Source organism: Lontra canadensis, unplaced genomic scaffold (genome assembly GCF_010015895.1).
Source record: "Lontra canadensis isolate GAN:19392208 unplaced genomic scaffold, GSC_riverotter_1.0 scaffold138, whole genome shotgun sequence".
NCBI lineage: Eukaryota > Metazoa > Chordata > Mammalia > Carnivora > Mustelidae > Lontra > Lontra canadensis.
The window spans coordinates 1,711,050-1,726,699 of record NW_022631132.1 but is presented as its reverse complement, the minus strand read 5'-3'; the positions used below and the strand labels follow the sequence as shown (position 1 = coordinate 1,726,699).

Below are 15,650 nucleotides of genomic sequence, written 5' to 3'. Positions count from 1 at the left end.
GGCAGGCAGAGAGAGAGAGAGGGAAGCAGGCCCCCAGCTGAGCAGAGAGCCCGATGCGGGACTCGATCCCAGGACCCTGAGATCATGACCTGAGCCGAAGGCAGCGGCCTAACCCACTGAGCCACCCAGGCACCCCTGACAGTGTATATTTTTTTAAAGTACACATTCAAGATGTAAAAACATTAGACTCTACTTTACCTAATGTGGTCAAAGGTGGTTGTTGGTCAGTTAATCAATAAAATTTGTTAAAGCAGAAAATCATAAGTACACACACACAGACACCTTAAACTTCTATTTTTTTAAAGATTTTATTTTTTTTAAAGTAATCTCCACACGCAACAGGGGACTTAAACCCACAACCCTGAGATCAAGAGTCTCATACTCTGCCAATCGAGCCAGCCAGGTGCCCCTTAAACTTCTAATTTTGACATAAAACATATACATCATTATTCATTTGCCAATCTTTTGCTATAGGGTCAAAGCTTTTTTGAGTAAGGACTTCTGATTCCTTTTGTCTTTCTTCCATACACCACACCCATAATGCACCCTCTATGATTTCCAGCATTTGCTTACTTAATGTGGAGAAAGAATGTGGATGTTTGCAAAGCATTTTGAGTACAGAATCTTTCCAGTGTTTTCTTCCCCCGTATTTTACTGCTGTCATATCTAAAGCTAATTTGACAGCGTAGTTTTGGGGATTCCCCTCTATTGAGTTTTTGCAAAGTGAAGAACTTAGTTTTTATAGAAACAATGCTTGCTTTTAAAAAACAATTTAATGATTCTCTGGGTCCATGCAGTGTGATTACATTAACAAGTAGAATTATAAAAAATGCTTTCAAGAAAACAATTATTAATGAGCATGGAACTCAACTGATGGGTGTAGAACCTTTAGAGTAGCCTACTGGTCATGGGCTTTTATCATGACATAGGGTCCTGTCAGTGTTTTAAAGGGGGAATGTACGGATATCTGGCTGGCTCAGTCAGTGGAGCATGGGACTCTAGATCTCAGGATTGTGGGTTCAAGTCCCATGTTGGGTGTAGAGATTACTTAAAAATAAAAGCTTAAAAATAAGTAAAGAGGGACTGTACAACATTCTGAGTGCATCATTGAGTGCTCGTTAAAAACATATCGAGATATTCACAAAGTAAAAAGTTAAAATTCCCCTTTAATCTATCCTCCCTCCAGGGAGAATGCTATTAACATTTGCTGTGTATCTTTCCAGACTCTCCTATGCATTTATCTATATATGTGCATTGCTTCAGTCGTATGATGTGCTGGGCACTGTACTAAAGGCTTTGATGTGAATTATCTTGTTTAATTCTCGCAAGTCTATGGGATAATACTACTATTATCTCCATTTTACAGATGAGTAAACTGAGGCTCAGAAAGAGTCAGTAATTTGCCCTAGGTCACATAGTGACTAATTTGTTCTTCCTCCTGAGAGAGCTGTCTTACTAATGCATAGGAATCAAGTTAATCGTTTGGCTCCATCCATTTATTCAGCAAATATTTATTGAACATCCGCTCTTTACCGGGCATTGTATGTACTGCTGGGTATTCAAACACATGGCCTCTGTTTTCAGGCACCTGGAAAAGGCAGGTCAATCTGTGAGCTAAAAGATTTTCCCCAATTCATCCAGTTAGTAAGTGGGTAGAGCAGGATTACAATTCGGATTTGAGTTAACAAATTGTTATATGACAGGTCTAGCTGCCGAAAGGCTGTGGTAGATTGTTTTATACGGGAAACCACCTTGAATATTTGTTGTTCCCATGAGAAGAGGAGTTTGGAGCCCCCAGAAATCAGTGTTATGAGTAAAACACAGTTTGTAAATTGGAGATTATAGATAGAAGTTCTAAAAAGTTCTAAATTATATATATATAATATATATAAATAAATATATAAATAATAATTATATCTATAGATATGATACTTGAACAACACAAGAGTTAGGGGTGCTGACCCCTTACACTGTTGAAAATCCATGCATAACTTTTGACTCCCCCCAAAACTTAACTACTAATAGTCTACTGTTGACTAGAAGCTTTACCAATAATACAATTAATACATATTTTGTATGTTCTGTGTCGTGTGTGTGTGTGTGTGTGTGTGTGTGTATTTTTTTATTTTTAAGGCAAACGCTGTTCTACTACAATCAGGGGAGAAGGTTAAACAAGATTCAGGATTGTAGTTCCAATTCCTTGAGTGGGAGGACTGGTAGTAAAGACTTTAGATCCACGAAAGAACTGGGTTAGAATGTTGACAATGTCAGCTTAAACAAGAACTTGCAATAGAAAAGAGAATCAAGGGGCGCCTGGGTGGCTCAGTGGGTTAAGCCTCTGCCTTCGGCTCAGGTTGTGATCTCAGGGTTCTGGGATCGAGTCTCGCATCGGGCTCTCTGCTCAGCGGGGTGCCTGCTTCCTCCTCTCTCTCTGCCTGCCTCTCTGCCTGCTTGTGATCTTTCTCTGTCAAATAAATAAATCTTTAAAAAAAAAAAAGAAAAGAGAATCAAAAGTACAGAAAGGAAAAAAAAAGTCTTGAAAAGTTGCGTGTAAAGAGTAATTATGAGAAAAATAATCGCAACGTAAAAATCACAGAATTGGACTGTAATGGTTAAACAATATTAAAGTCTGCACGCTGAGACAGAACCAAGAGCTTGCCTATTATGCAACACGTTCCACAAGGCTGGCCAATTTCGAAGTACATTATGGAGGGCTGAAGGGAAATGCCTCTCCTGAGGTGGGGGTGGAGAGCCCCAGCCACGTGAGCACCTGACCTCCAAATGCATTATTGCCAAAGGCCTTTAGAGCCAGTTGGCAACATGTGCAGGGACAGAAGAATCAGGAGATTATTCTTATAAACATGGTATGGGAATCTTATGGAAGGGAGCAAAAAGGAAGCCTTGACTGGCATCCTTACAAGAGGGCTGTATATTCTTTGTGACAGCAGAAACCTTTAAATATACAAATACATGGAATGCGGCAGCCTTGATGGGGAGGATTAAATATTTCGATGGAAAAAAAAGAATCCAAAAATGAGGAGGAGAAAGGAAAATCTTGAGTTTCTTAAATTGTTTGCAAAGAAACTGGAGTCTGTGACGGAATTTGGTCCTCATGACTGAAATGTTTCCTTGGTGTCGGAAAAAGTATTGCTGTCGTATCTCTCTTTAGAAATTCTTCTTCTTTTTTTTCTCATAATAAAAATCCCGTGGCAGCTCCTTGTCTGGACGACTTTAAAAATAGGAGCGATTTCATCTGTCTGGAATGGTCTGTGTCAGCATTTGCCCTAGGCAAGGTTGCCACATAGGCAAAAACTCCCCCTTCCCTCCTCCCTCCCAGACGCCCCCTCCTCCACCGCCCCCCAAGGCCCTTCACGCCCTTGTGTTCCACCCCCAACTCTGTGTGGGCTGACCCCCCTTTCCAGGACCACAGCTCCAATGTGACCTCGAACATAAAAATCCAACCCCCCCAACCCACCCCGGGCTCTGTCCAGGTGCTGGGGATGCAGTAGGTGTCGCCCCTGGCGGCCTCTTTGCATTTCAAAATAGGACCCTGGTTAACCCACGTGCCTGTTGAGTCGGTGCAGCTTTGGACGGTGAAACCAAGCGGAGCGAGGTCCAGGGGAGAAGGAAGGATTTGGTCACTGGGGGAAGAGGGTGGGGTAGGCCACCTTCCTGGAAGCTATTAAATCCCAGATGTGGGCCCCTGCTCAGCATGGCACTGCCTGGAGGGAGAAGGTAGGGGGTCGGAGGAGGGTGGCCAGAGTCTTTGACCTCTCAAGGTTGCCGTGAGTTCTATGGGTCGGTGATTTCCAGCTACATTTCCCTTTGCCCGGCTTCCTGAGCAGCACCATGGGCACTGCGTGACTTGGCTTTAACTAGGGGTTTTCAGCGGCGTGCCTCTGCACCCATCCGCCAGGGCCCAATTTGCCCATCACAGTCCTCCTTGCAACAGCCACCCTCAGGTTCAGCTCTGATGGTGGCTGGAGATCAGTCAGATCTTCAAAGCTCCTGTTCTCAGAGAAACCTGGGCAAGGGGCTCTTCTGTGCTCGCAGTGTTTGCGGGCTTTAGGGGGGGAAACATGATGTGTGGCGTTATGGGAATGAATTGCTGGGAGATGTGGTGGGAAAGGCTGCAAAGTGAAGTCTGCTCAAGGAGCTCCCATGAGTCACTGGGTCAATTTCACGTCAAGCAACAGACATTCAAGAGTCCCTACTAGGTGCCAGGCTCTGAGTTAGACGTGGTGAGTCACAGGAGAAATGAAGCAAGGTCTCTTCTCTGAAGGGACTCAGTCCAGTGGGGAAGACAGACATCCTGGGTTGAGAGTACCACGTGTGAGGCAAGCAAGGGTGCTTGGGAGCACAGAGGTTGCCCTTGTCTCAACCTGTCACCGATAGGATCAGGGCAAGTTCTCCAGGGAAGACAGCCTTTAAGCTGAGCAGGAGTAAGCCAAACCAAAGAAAGGTGGGAAGGGCGGTCTGTGGAGAAGGAATGACAGGAGCAAAAGCATGAGGCGCGAAACCACTTGACAGGTGTGGGGAACAGCAAGCGGGCTGCGATTATTAGAAAGGAAAGTGCCAGCAAGGGGGAGGGGCAAGAGGAGAGGCTGGAGGGGCGGGCAGGGCCATGGGAGGGAGAGAAGGCCCAGCCTCCCGATGGAGAGCCTAGACTGTAAACTGAGGGGAGCCACAGAAGGATTTTTAAGCAGGTCAGATTTGCTTCTTGATTAAACTGTCTGTCAATTTGGGGGAAATCATTCAAATTGCCCGTGGGATGAATTGATTAAAGAATTCCACTGAAAGGGTAACACTGCCAATCTCACCGTAGTTCAGTGCGGGTTTGTCATGAGTCTGGGGCTTTTTGGAGGGGGGCGGGAGGGCTAAAACAAGCTACAGGTAGATGCATGTATTTATCTGTAAAACATCGCGGTTAGAGAGGTGCAGGATGGCTGAAGGGTGCTTAGAGGAAACGGCGTCTGCCGAGAGGTGGGTGTCTCCCACCCTTTCTTCCACGTGGCCTGACATCTCAGGTTAGGAACACAGACTGTGCTATTATCTCTCTGTTTTGTTTAGCAAAAGTCATCCGGGAAGGCGCTGTTTAACCTGAGTTGCAGCCACCTAAATCTCGCTGAAAAGGAGTATTTCGGATTAGAATTCTGTAGCCATTCTGGAAATAATGTAAGTTGGTTTCATTACAGGGTTTTTTGTGTGTAGCCTCTAAAATGCAGTTTGCAGCTAGGTATGTAGGGCTCAAATCAGATTGAAAAAATGAAAAAGCGTTTGAACCCCTGCAAAATGCCTGGATTTAATAATGAAGTTTCCCCTCCTCCCTCCTTGCCTATCTAAAATCACCTCAGTTTCCCAAACTCTTCTCCCCTCTATTCCTCTTTCGTCACCCTGAGAACAGGAACCTCTGCTTTATCTGTTCTGATTTCCCAGAGGCTGGACCTCAGCCTCCACCATGAAGACTCCTAACTCACCAGTGAGGGTTCAGTGAATTCTTCTCTCCCCTCTCTCAGCTCCCCGCCTTCTCTGTGTTCTTCCTCCTGTGTCCTGCCTTGGCATATCTGTTATCTGGCACCTTCCCAGAAAGGCTCATTAGATCGATTAAGCTGGCATTTGGGGGATGTAGGATTCAAATGCAGAGCCAAATGCCTTCATTAGTCTTTGTAGTAACTAATGAGCCATGGATGTGACACCTTTGTCACCCTACTTAGGCAGGGGAGCAGTGATTCAAATGTCAACAACAAAGACTTTATAGATCAACAACGTTCACTGTCACTGGAAAAATACAAGGGGGCTGATTGAGTGTGGTGGAGATACGCCATCTCTTTGACACGGCTGTTTCTAACTTTCTTTAGAAGGGGGCAAAATAGTTTGGTATTTGATTATTTTGTGCTGACTTCTGTTTGTTACAAAAAAAAAAAAGCTGTACTCAATGCCATGTTCTACCAATTTTTTTTCATTAATCTTATCACAGGTCTGGTTGGAACTGCTGAAGCCAATTACAAAGCAAGTGAAAAGTAAGTATGGGAAATCACCGAAGGCATCTAATTCCCAGTTACAACTTGAAAAGTTTTCAGTGACACCATGCTATTCCTCACCAAATATAAGTGGAGAAAAGGGCTTCGAAGCATCATGTTAATCCTTCACAGGTCCAGTGAATTTAGCAATTTAAAAAATCACTGTAATGTTGTCCAAGATGAAGAAAAAATCATGCTGCTGGATCTTTGGGGAGATTGGAAGAATGCTGGTAATGACAGCATCCTGGGGATTGACTCAGATCTTGGAGCATCCTTGACGTTCCCAGGGAAGGAAGAATTTCCTCTGTCCTTCAAGGTCCTTCTAGCCAGACTAAGAATCAAATTGACACAAGACAGATAAACAGGGGAAATTCAAATTTAATCTTATACATAGGGGGAGGCCACACAGACGTGGAAATTACAAGACAGTCAGACATCCTGAGCAAAGAAGGGAGTAGGGGTCTGGGACTTCAAAGCCAAAGAAAGCAATTCGCAGGAAAAAAGGAAAAGTAAATGTTTGGTAGACAAATGTTTGCTGGGCCACTCAGAAACAATGGGACAGAAGGACTTTGATCAAACAGGCCTTGGGAGGTCCCTCCCTGTCTACCACACCTAGTTCATATTATAATGTAGTTATCTAAGGTGATAGCTCTCTTCCTGGTACAGACTCTCCTTTGCAATGTAGGTTTAGCCTGTTGGGGTTGGGCGGTAAGAAGAGCGTTTCCTGAATTGACTGGGTTTTGATTGCTTTTAATTCAGAATATTCTTTTTAGAATAGATTTTATTTATTTGAGAGAGAGAGAGAGAATGAGCAGGGGGAGAAGCAGAGGGAAAGGGACAAGAGGACTGACACGGGGCTCGATCCCAGGATCCCAAGATCATGACCTGAGCCAAAGACAGACCCTTCACTGACTGAGCCACCCAGGCGCTCCTTAATGCAACATAATCTTAATTCCCAACTGGCCCATTTTAGGCAATCTGACCTTGTTACTTATAATGCCATTCACCCTCGGCCTGAAGATGTTTTAGTTTTATCATGTTACAGACATTGTCCATTTGTTTCAGTTCACATTCGAGTGCCCGCAATGTACGAAACCTCCCCCCCAACCCCGCCCCTTTTTTCATCACCTAGTGCAGCGGTTCTGAGATTCCAGTGGGGAGTAGATTCCCGGGCCCCTTTCCCGGGTTGGGGGGGCCAGCAACCTGCGTGTTAAATTCCACAGGTGTTTCTGATGCAGGGGGGTTTCAGTGAACACTTTTGAGAAACGCTGTCGTATGGTGTCCCCTGGCTCACCTGCCCTCTCCGTGTTGGTTCTGTCTACTCCCACCGCATTGTAATCATCTGTCACGTTACTCCAACCGCTTCCTAACTGACTCTCCCGATCCGTCACCTACCCTACTTCTGAAGGGAACTACTGAAAATACAAAGGTGACCACATCACGCTCTGGCTCAACAGGTTTCCGTGGCTCCTTATTGCCCTTAGAATGGAGTCCGAACTTGTTCGCATGAGCCACGAAGCGCTCCTGCCGGTCTAGTTTTCCCTCTGCCACTGACCCCTTCGAATTCCTAACTCTCCTGTCTGTGGCAAAACTAACTTCAGGTGTAGGGCTCTCGGAGAAAAGAAAACATGTCCACCTAAACTGGAATTTCAAATTAAGAAAGAAAGAATTTCTCGGTGTAAGTATGTCCTTGTGTTATGATTGTTTATCTCCAATTTCGATCTAACCGGAGCCCTCTGTCCTCCCTCTCGTGCTTGCTGGGTGCTCAGTGCTCTCAACCGTCTGCCGTCTGCCGTTCGCCAGGCTGCCTCTTCTGAGGGCTTAATTGTCTTTCTATCCCCCGTGCCTGTGCCCGCTTAGTACAATGCCTGACCTGTAATAGGCACTTGACAAATATTTGCTGAACGAATGGTGCTAATGGTGTATGGATGTGTTTGCTTTTGATGCAAAGAGTTTCTTTTTTTTCTTTTCAAACCCGAGCAGGAGTGAAGGCAAGTTGATGTGTTTTCTTAAAGCAGATTTTAAGCAACAAAGAAGCAGCAGTCCGTCCACTTCTAGTTGCCCTTATAAGATGCTTGATGCCAGATGATAATCACCTGCTTCTAAAGCTGAGCTCTTCTCTCAGCCGGGAATGCAGAAGCCCAAGTGGCAAGTGGTATATATCTTTTTAAATGGGCCACTTCTTAGAGGACCCAGTAGGGCTCCGAAAGAGGCGCCAGCTTTACAGAAAGAAACTCAGAGGGAAAGAGGGTAGAAAGAGGGGCAGGAGAACTTTCCCGATTGCTAGCCACATGAAGACACAATCCAGAGATAGCACCATATTAGAAAAGTGGAAGATTGAAATTTAAAAGAAAAGTCTGAGGGAGGGAGTGATGGGGCGGGGGTGCAGAGAGGACAGGGGGAAGCGTGTGTGTGTGTGTGTGTGTGTGTGTGTGTGTGTGTGTAAAAACCTGTAACTTGTGATGGACATTTAAATAAAACTTATGGAGATATTGTGTTTTAAGATCCTAAGGAGGTTGTTTTCAAATTTATGGTGAAATTTTTCCCAGTGGACCCCGGACATCTTCGAGAAGAGCTTACAAGGTAGAGTAAATTCCCTGTGTGTCTGCTGCATGATGTTACTTAAGAATCATCATTCTCCATTTATCAGAGAACGGGCTTCCAGCCTTCTTTGGAAAGCTTGGCTCTCACTCTCTGGGAGATCGTGAGGAGCTGGAGAGAAGGTGGGCCTGGCTGGTCACCAAAGCGTTAATCTTGCAAAGAGTGGGGTCTTCAGGGAGAAGGAAGGGTGGCATTCTAGCAGGGTAGACGGCCTGGGTGCCCACTTAGGGGTTCTGCCATTAATTGCTACAACAATAAGAGCACTCACCTTCAGTGCATCTGTGTTCCGGTCAGAGGGCAGCTTGATGGCACAAGTGTGATACCAGCTAATTTCCGTAGATGTTGAAAACCGCGTGGGTGTGTGTGCGCGCGTGCACATGCACGTGTATCCCATAGGTAGAGAGTGATGATGACGTGTACTTATAAAAAATTGAAAAAGTAAAAAAATAAAGTCTAAAAAATGATTTAAATAAATTATTTATCATATATAATATGAATCATTGATAATTTTATTATAATTCTTTAATAATTATAAATTATTCATTGTTTTATATAATTTTAATGACCATTTATAATTATACATTATTCATAATTTTAGATAGGTAAAATATTTTATACTCATAAAAATAAAAAAGTTAAAAAGTCACCAGTATAAAACATTTTTTAAAAGTATATTTATACTTACATACAATGCCCTTCATTATTACAACGTAACCCTGCTTCTCCAAAAATGCACTGTCAGCCTAACACTCTTCCAAACCTGAATGTGCTTGCTAGACTCTAGAATCTTCCCCTCCAAGGAATGCATGTTATCATCTAGCCCAACCCTCCTGGTTTATAGAGGAGGAGACAGTTCTGGGAGCTAGAACGACTTGGCCGGGCCTTCCGCAGCACCCACTCCCCTCACCCCCGCCCACCACACAGATCGCCCCTTCTGCACAGGGGCCCTTGTTTTCTTAGGGGTCTCTGCATACGTCACCTTTCACAAGTCTGTCACTGGCTCGCCCCCTCGCCCCACATTTGTGACTTGTAGGCCACTTTCCCAGATAACCCGATATCTTGGTATCTGTATCGGTTTGCACTAGCTAACCCATTTGAGTCTCAAATTATGACCAATTTTAATGGAGATAAACTTTCTCCCCCCGCCGCCAAAAAAAAAAAAGAATGAGAAAATCAATGCGATGATAAATGATTCATCAGCTGTTCAGAGTGAGGATTTGGTATTTGTAGCAGGCAGCTGCCCCTTAATAGCGAGGAACGTGTCAAATGACAAGAAGTTTCCTTTCTTGCTTGCTAGGAGCAAAATGAGATTCTCTTTCCCTTTAGCAATTGAGGCTTATTATTCTCATTCACATCTATATTTGAAAGCAGGCAATGGCAAAGGTTAGACTTCCTTTATTTTTTCCTCGGTGGTCCGTTGAAGACACTTAACCATGGCTGACTTCACAAGGATGCCTTGTTTGGGGCCAATCTGTGAGTTTCTGAGAGTGGTCTGCAAATATAAATTTTCTAATTGAGTCATTTCTAGCCCATTAGGGGAGCTCATAATTTGAAGGATTATAATGATGGGTGCATTTATAAATTGAATAATCACCTACTAATTTTGCCTGTTTTTTCTATCACCTGCAATTAATTTTGATTTACCACGTTGTCTTCAAGACTTAATTGATTTAAATTAAAAAGTCCAGATAAAAATGTTATTTAGAAAGGCTCATCTTATATTGGGAAATGCCCACAGTAGATACTCATGAATGCTGGATACCTACCCGCACTTGCTGGGTCCCTGACGAGCCTTTGGTGGGCGAAAGGGCAGTGTGACTTCATTCCATTCAGAACACTGGCATTTCCTACCTGCCCCGTGGCAAGTGCTGGGCCCGGCTCTGAGGATACAGAGAAGGTGGTGCAGGTGAAGCCCGGCCTCACGTCCTTGATTTCCGCAACACAATCTTTTGGATAGGAGGAGGCCTCAATTCAGTGGGTGACCTGACATCTGGCCGCAGTTTTGCGATCTTTGGGCAAAATCACCTCGCTTAAAATCCCTTAACCTCTGCCCTTCTATAATTGTAAAATGGGTCTGATCAATCCTGCCCCACCAACCAAGTTGTTTGATAGATAGGGCTTGATAGCATTTGCTCAACAGAGTGGCCCGAGCCAGCTTTGTATTGCTGAGTCTCCCTTTCTCTCGGCCTGGGTCTGTGGCTTTGCTCTGTGGCAGGAACCACGAGAGGATGATTGGCCAACTCCCCCAAGCTGGCGGGAGGATTTAGCCGGGGTCATTCCTAACGGCTTCGAGGGAGGCCTGCCCAAATGCTGCACCAGACCTCTGCCTTAGTCACCCTCCCAAAAAGGCATCTCACTGTCTTGGGGGCGCCGTTTCTTTCTTGAAACATCTTGGATCGGGGAGAAAGGAAATGATTCTCTCTTGTTCCTGTTTCTTTCTCAAGAGATTTTTCCCCCAACTTCTTTTCAGGTATCTTTTTACGCTTCAAATAAAGAAGGATTTGGCTCTAGGAAGGCTTCCGTGCAGTGAGAACTGTACTGCGTTGATGGTATCTCACATTCTACAGTGTAAGTAGCAAACGGCGGCTTCGGGGCGAGAGCCGAGCAAGGGAGCGGAGCACCCCTCCCTGTGCCCATCCTGTGTTAGGACTTAGAGAGCAGAGAAAGCCTGCATAAGGTGTCCGGAATCCGCATGGGCCAGTACAAAGAGGCTGGTCATTATAGCCACTCAGCTTTGGATTCCAGATCCGGTCCCTGCTATGTTCTAGCTGTTGTAGGCTTGGGTGAAGTCCCCTCACCTGTCTGTGCCTCAGTTTCCTAGTCTTTACAATAGTGACAAGAGGATCTTCTCATAGAGTGGTTATGTAGATTAAAAGTAAATGCAGGTTTTCTTCCATCATGGTGTAACCTCCCCCCTCACCACCCCCCCACCTGGGGCTTGCTGTCCAGGAGCTGGGTTGGACTCATCTGTCCAGGCATGGATTTTGCCAGGCAAGCTCCACTCCCTCTGCTTGCCCCGGGATACATTTCTGGTACGTGCTTCTGTAGCACACCGTCATGTTTGATGGGATTTCTGCATTGCTCTTTATCCTGAGTCTGGGGAACCAAGCACAGAGTACAGCAGGTAAAAGAGGCTAAAAGGGAAAAAGGCCCCAGGGGTCTACTAGGGTCCCCCATTTGCTGGCAGCCAAGTAGCTGGACTAGGCTGAATAATGAAGGCAGGGAGGAGACCCGGGGAACCGCGGGGAGGGGTGGTGCTTGGGAGGGGGTGAAGCAGGGCAAGCCAGTCTTCTCCTGCACCCCTAACAGTGGGGTCGAGGCAGCTGGAGACAGTGTTTCATCTCCTATGGCCAGTGGACTCTCTCCCTTTTCTAGAGAGGCCTTCCAAGAACAGGCTGTTCTTTACCACTTTTGCGGGATCATAACATCATTTTTTGGCTTGTTTTACAAGTTCGGTGTTGACCTCTGTCCCTGACCATTCTGACAGGCCAGAGCTGGTAGATTTCTGATTTCACTGGGAGCACCAGGATGAAGTGCTTGGAGAGAGACATTGTCTAATTCAGTGTTTATCTCAGGGATGCCTGCCTGGGATAGGTGACCACAGCCCCAGGGTATCAGGAATGCAGTGGGCCCTGAGAACAATAGTAATCAGGAAAGGCTTCTGGAGGAGGTGGCTTTTGTGCCGGACCTTAAAGGAGCCCATAGGTAGTGATAGGCAGAGACACAGCTCAGGTACAGCTCAAGCACAGGGTCTGTTTAGGGGAAGTAACAGGGAACTACAAGTCATATGGATGGGCTTTGAATGCTCGGCTGGTGGGGTGGGGTGCGGGGTAAGGCGCATAGACAAAACAATGTTGGAAGACTTATCCTTTTTCATTATCAGCCTGTTAATGACTGGGGCTCCCCCACAGCCTCTCATGGCTGCGGGGGAGCCCAATTTCAATTTTAATAGCTGAGCGTAATGGATTTGGGCATTCCCTAGTGGCCATCTGAGGCATAGCACTGAGGACTTTTGCTTTTCTAGAGAATACTTTGTCAATACGAGTTCTTTCCATAGGGAAAAATCTGAAGTTTCAGTGAGTCCCACTCCTCCCAGGGCAAGTCACTGGACGCCAGGGCAGTGTGCAGAACATCATCAGGTGGCTCATTCTTTTGCTCATTTAGTCATTCATCCGATATTTACATCCTAGGCACTCCAGAATCTCCACATGCTTGACCTCATCTGCCTAAGTCTCTCTTACACATCCCTTCTACGAATGCTCTTAGTAACTTCTTTGTCATTCATTCAACAAAAACCTATAGAGTGCCTACCACATGGCAGGTGCTGTTATAGGCACAGGGAACTGGGCAGTGAGCTGGCCAAACACAAAGCCTTGCTCTCATGGAGCTCACCTTTTGGCAGTGGAGGACAATCAGACAACCTAAATGAGGAAATATAGCATGTATGTTAGAAAGTTATAAGTACATCAGGGAAAAATCACATATGGGAGGAAGATGGGGAATCCAGGGAGTGGGTACTCAATTTTTCAACAAAGTAGTCAGGGTAGGCTTCACTGTGAACATGACAGGTGAACAAAGATTTGGAGGAGGTGAGAGGGCAAGCTTTACAGAAATCTGCTGGAAGGTTGTTCCAGGCAGGGATAACATCCTGTGCAAAGGGCCTGAGGTGAAAATGTGCCAGGAGTGTTCAGAAACATTTAAGCAGGCTTTGTGGCTGGCTGGAGCAGGGGGGGAAGTAATCATGGAGGGCCTTAGAAACCTACTAAAGACCTAGAACGTTACGTGAGATGGGAAACCACTGATGCATGTTAAGCAGAGGAATGAGATTATTGGAATTAGGTTTTAACAGGAACTTGTTGGCTGCCAGGATGAAAACCTTATTCTGGAATGGTGGAAGTGGGGAGACCAGAGAAGAGGTTGTAGCAGTAGAGAGAGATGATGGTACTTTGGGCCAGCGTGGTAACAGTAAATATGCTCATAACATTTGCTACCTTCTTGTACTGCTGATGTTTACTCATGTGAGTTTCATAGGTCCCTTCCTAGATTGTCATAGTCTTGCATGGAGTGAAAAACTAGCAGTCTTATGTGTTCTTGTGTTTTCCAAGGGTCAACATAGGGTCAGGGTCTTGTGCTTAATAAACAGTAGGGGTGTGTGTGTGTGTGTGTGTGTGTGTGTGTGTATGTGTATAATTTAGAGAGCAGGAGAGCATGAGCGGGGGGAGGGGCAGAGGAAGAAGGAGAAGCAGACTCCCCACTCAGTGGGGAGCTTGATTTCAGGACCCTGAGTTCATGACCTAGGCCAAAATCAAAAGTTGGACACTCAACTGACTGTGCCACTTGGGCGCCCCCTCTAATTTACTTTTAAAAACAGCTCTATTGAAGTATAATTTACTTATCATAAAATTCACCCTTTTAAAGGCTACAACTAAACAGTTTTTAATAAATTTACAAAGTTGTGCAACCATGGCCACAGTCCAGTTTTAGAACTCTCCCATCACGCTGAGAGACCCTTTCCTGCCCATCTGCAGTGACTCCTTGTTCCCACACTCAGCCCCAGTAACCACTAATTTACTTTCTGTTTCTATAGATTTGCCCTTTCTAGACATTTCACTCAGAATGATAGAATATGTGGTCTTCTGCATCTATGTGGCTTTCTTTCACTCAGCATAATATTTTTGAAATTCATGCATGTTCTACCATGAATCACAGCTATTTTCTTCCTTTCTTTTGCTGAGTAATATTCCATTTTATGGACATACCACATATTGTTCATCTCTGTACTTGGCTGTGGACATTTGGATTGTTTCCAGCTTAGCTAATATGAATAATGTTATGGACATTCATGTGCAAGTCTTTGTTTGGGCACATTCTCATATCTTTTGAATAGATTCCCAGGAGGGTAATTGCCTCATCTTAAGGTAAATTAATGTTAAAAATGGTAAGAAACTACCAAACTGTTTTCCAAATTCTAACAGTAAAACCAGAAACGTATCACATTTCTAACATCCCACATCTTCACCAATAGTTGGTATTATCTGGGTTTTGGTGTGTGTGTGTGTGTGTGTGTGTGTGTGTGTGTATGTGTGTGGTGTTTATTTGGTTGTGGCCATTCTAGTGGGTATGAAGAGCTATCTCACTGCAATTATACTTTGCGTTTTCCTAGTGAGTAACAATGTGGAGCACCTTCTCATCTGTTTATTAACAGTCCCTTTTTGTTGGCAAAGTGCCTTTCAGATCTTCTGCCCATTTTAAAATGGATTGTTGTCTTCTTATTGAATTTTGAGAGATTTTTATATACTCTTTTTTAAGTTTATTTACTTATTTTTGTAAATAATCTCTATGTGGGGCCCAGACTCATCACCCTGAGATCAAGAGTTGCATGCTCTTCCAACTGAGCCAGCCAGGGGCCCCAGATTTTTATATATTCTGATTAAAAATCATTTGTGAAATATGTAATTTGAAAAATTTTCCCCCCAGCTTGGTGGCCTGACTTTCCGTTCCTTAATCCTGGCTTTTGGAGTGGAACAGTTTTTAATTTTGCCAGAATTCCCCTTTCTCAATATGTTTTAGTGGATCGTGCTTTTAGTGTACCTAAGAACTCTTTGCCTAACCTAAGGTCACAAAGATTTTCCTCTGTTTTCTTCTAGAGCCTTTGCAGGTTTACCTCTTAGGTCTAGTTATATGATGTTTTGAGTTATTTTATTTTTTTGGTCTGCTTGTATGGTGTATGTTGTGAAGTAGGGATCCAACTTCTTTTTTTGTGTGTGTGTGTGGTTGTCCATTTTCCCCCATTTGTTGAAAAGACTATCATTTCCCCCATTAAATTGTCTTGGTGTCTTTATAAAAAACCAATTGACCATTAATATAAGGATTTATTTCTGGATTCCTAACAATATTCCATTGATCTATATGTCCTTATGCCATTATTACACTTATTTATTGTAGCTTTGTATTGAGTTTTGAAATAGGGAAGTGTATATCTTCCAACTTTGTTCTTCTTTTTCAAAATCATTCTGGTTATTTTGCATC

The 15,650-nt window shown here is 44.5% G+C and overlaps 1 protein-coding gene across 1 annotated transcript in view; it reads left to right on the top strand.

Annotated features, from left to right (window-relative positions):
- FRMD7 (FERM domain containing 7) overlaps positions 1–15,650 on the top strand; it is a 46,922-nt gene that overhangs the window by 19,691 nt on the left and 11,581 nt on the right. The window contains exons 2-5 of the mRNA XM_032843379.1: positions 5,071–5,175; positions 5,978–6,020; positions 8,525–8,603; positions 11,092–11,189. Coding sequence (XP_032699270.1) covers positions 5,071–5,175; positions 5,978–6,020; positions 8,525–8,603; positions 11,092–11,189 — 325 coding nt within the window. The remainder of the gene's footprint in view (positions 1–5,070; positions 5,176–5,977; positions 6,021–8,524; positions 8,604–11,091; positions 11,190–15,650) is intronic.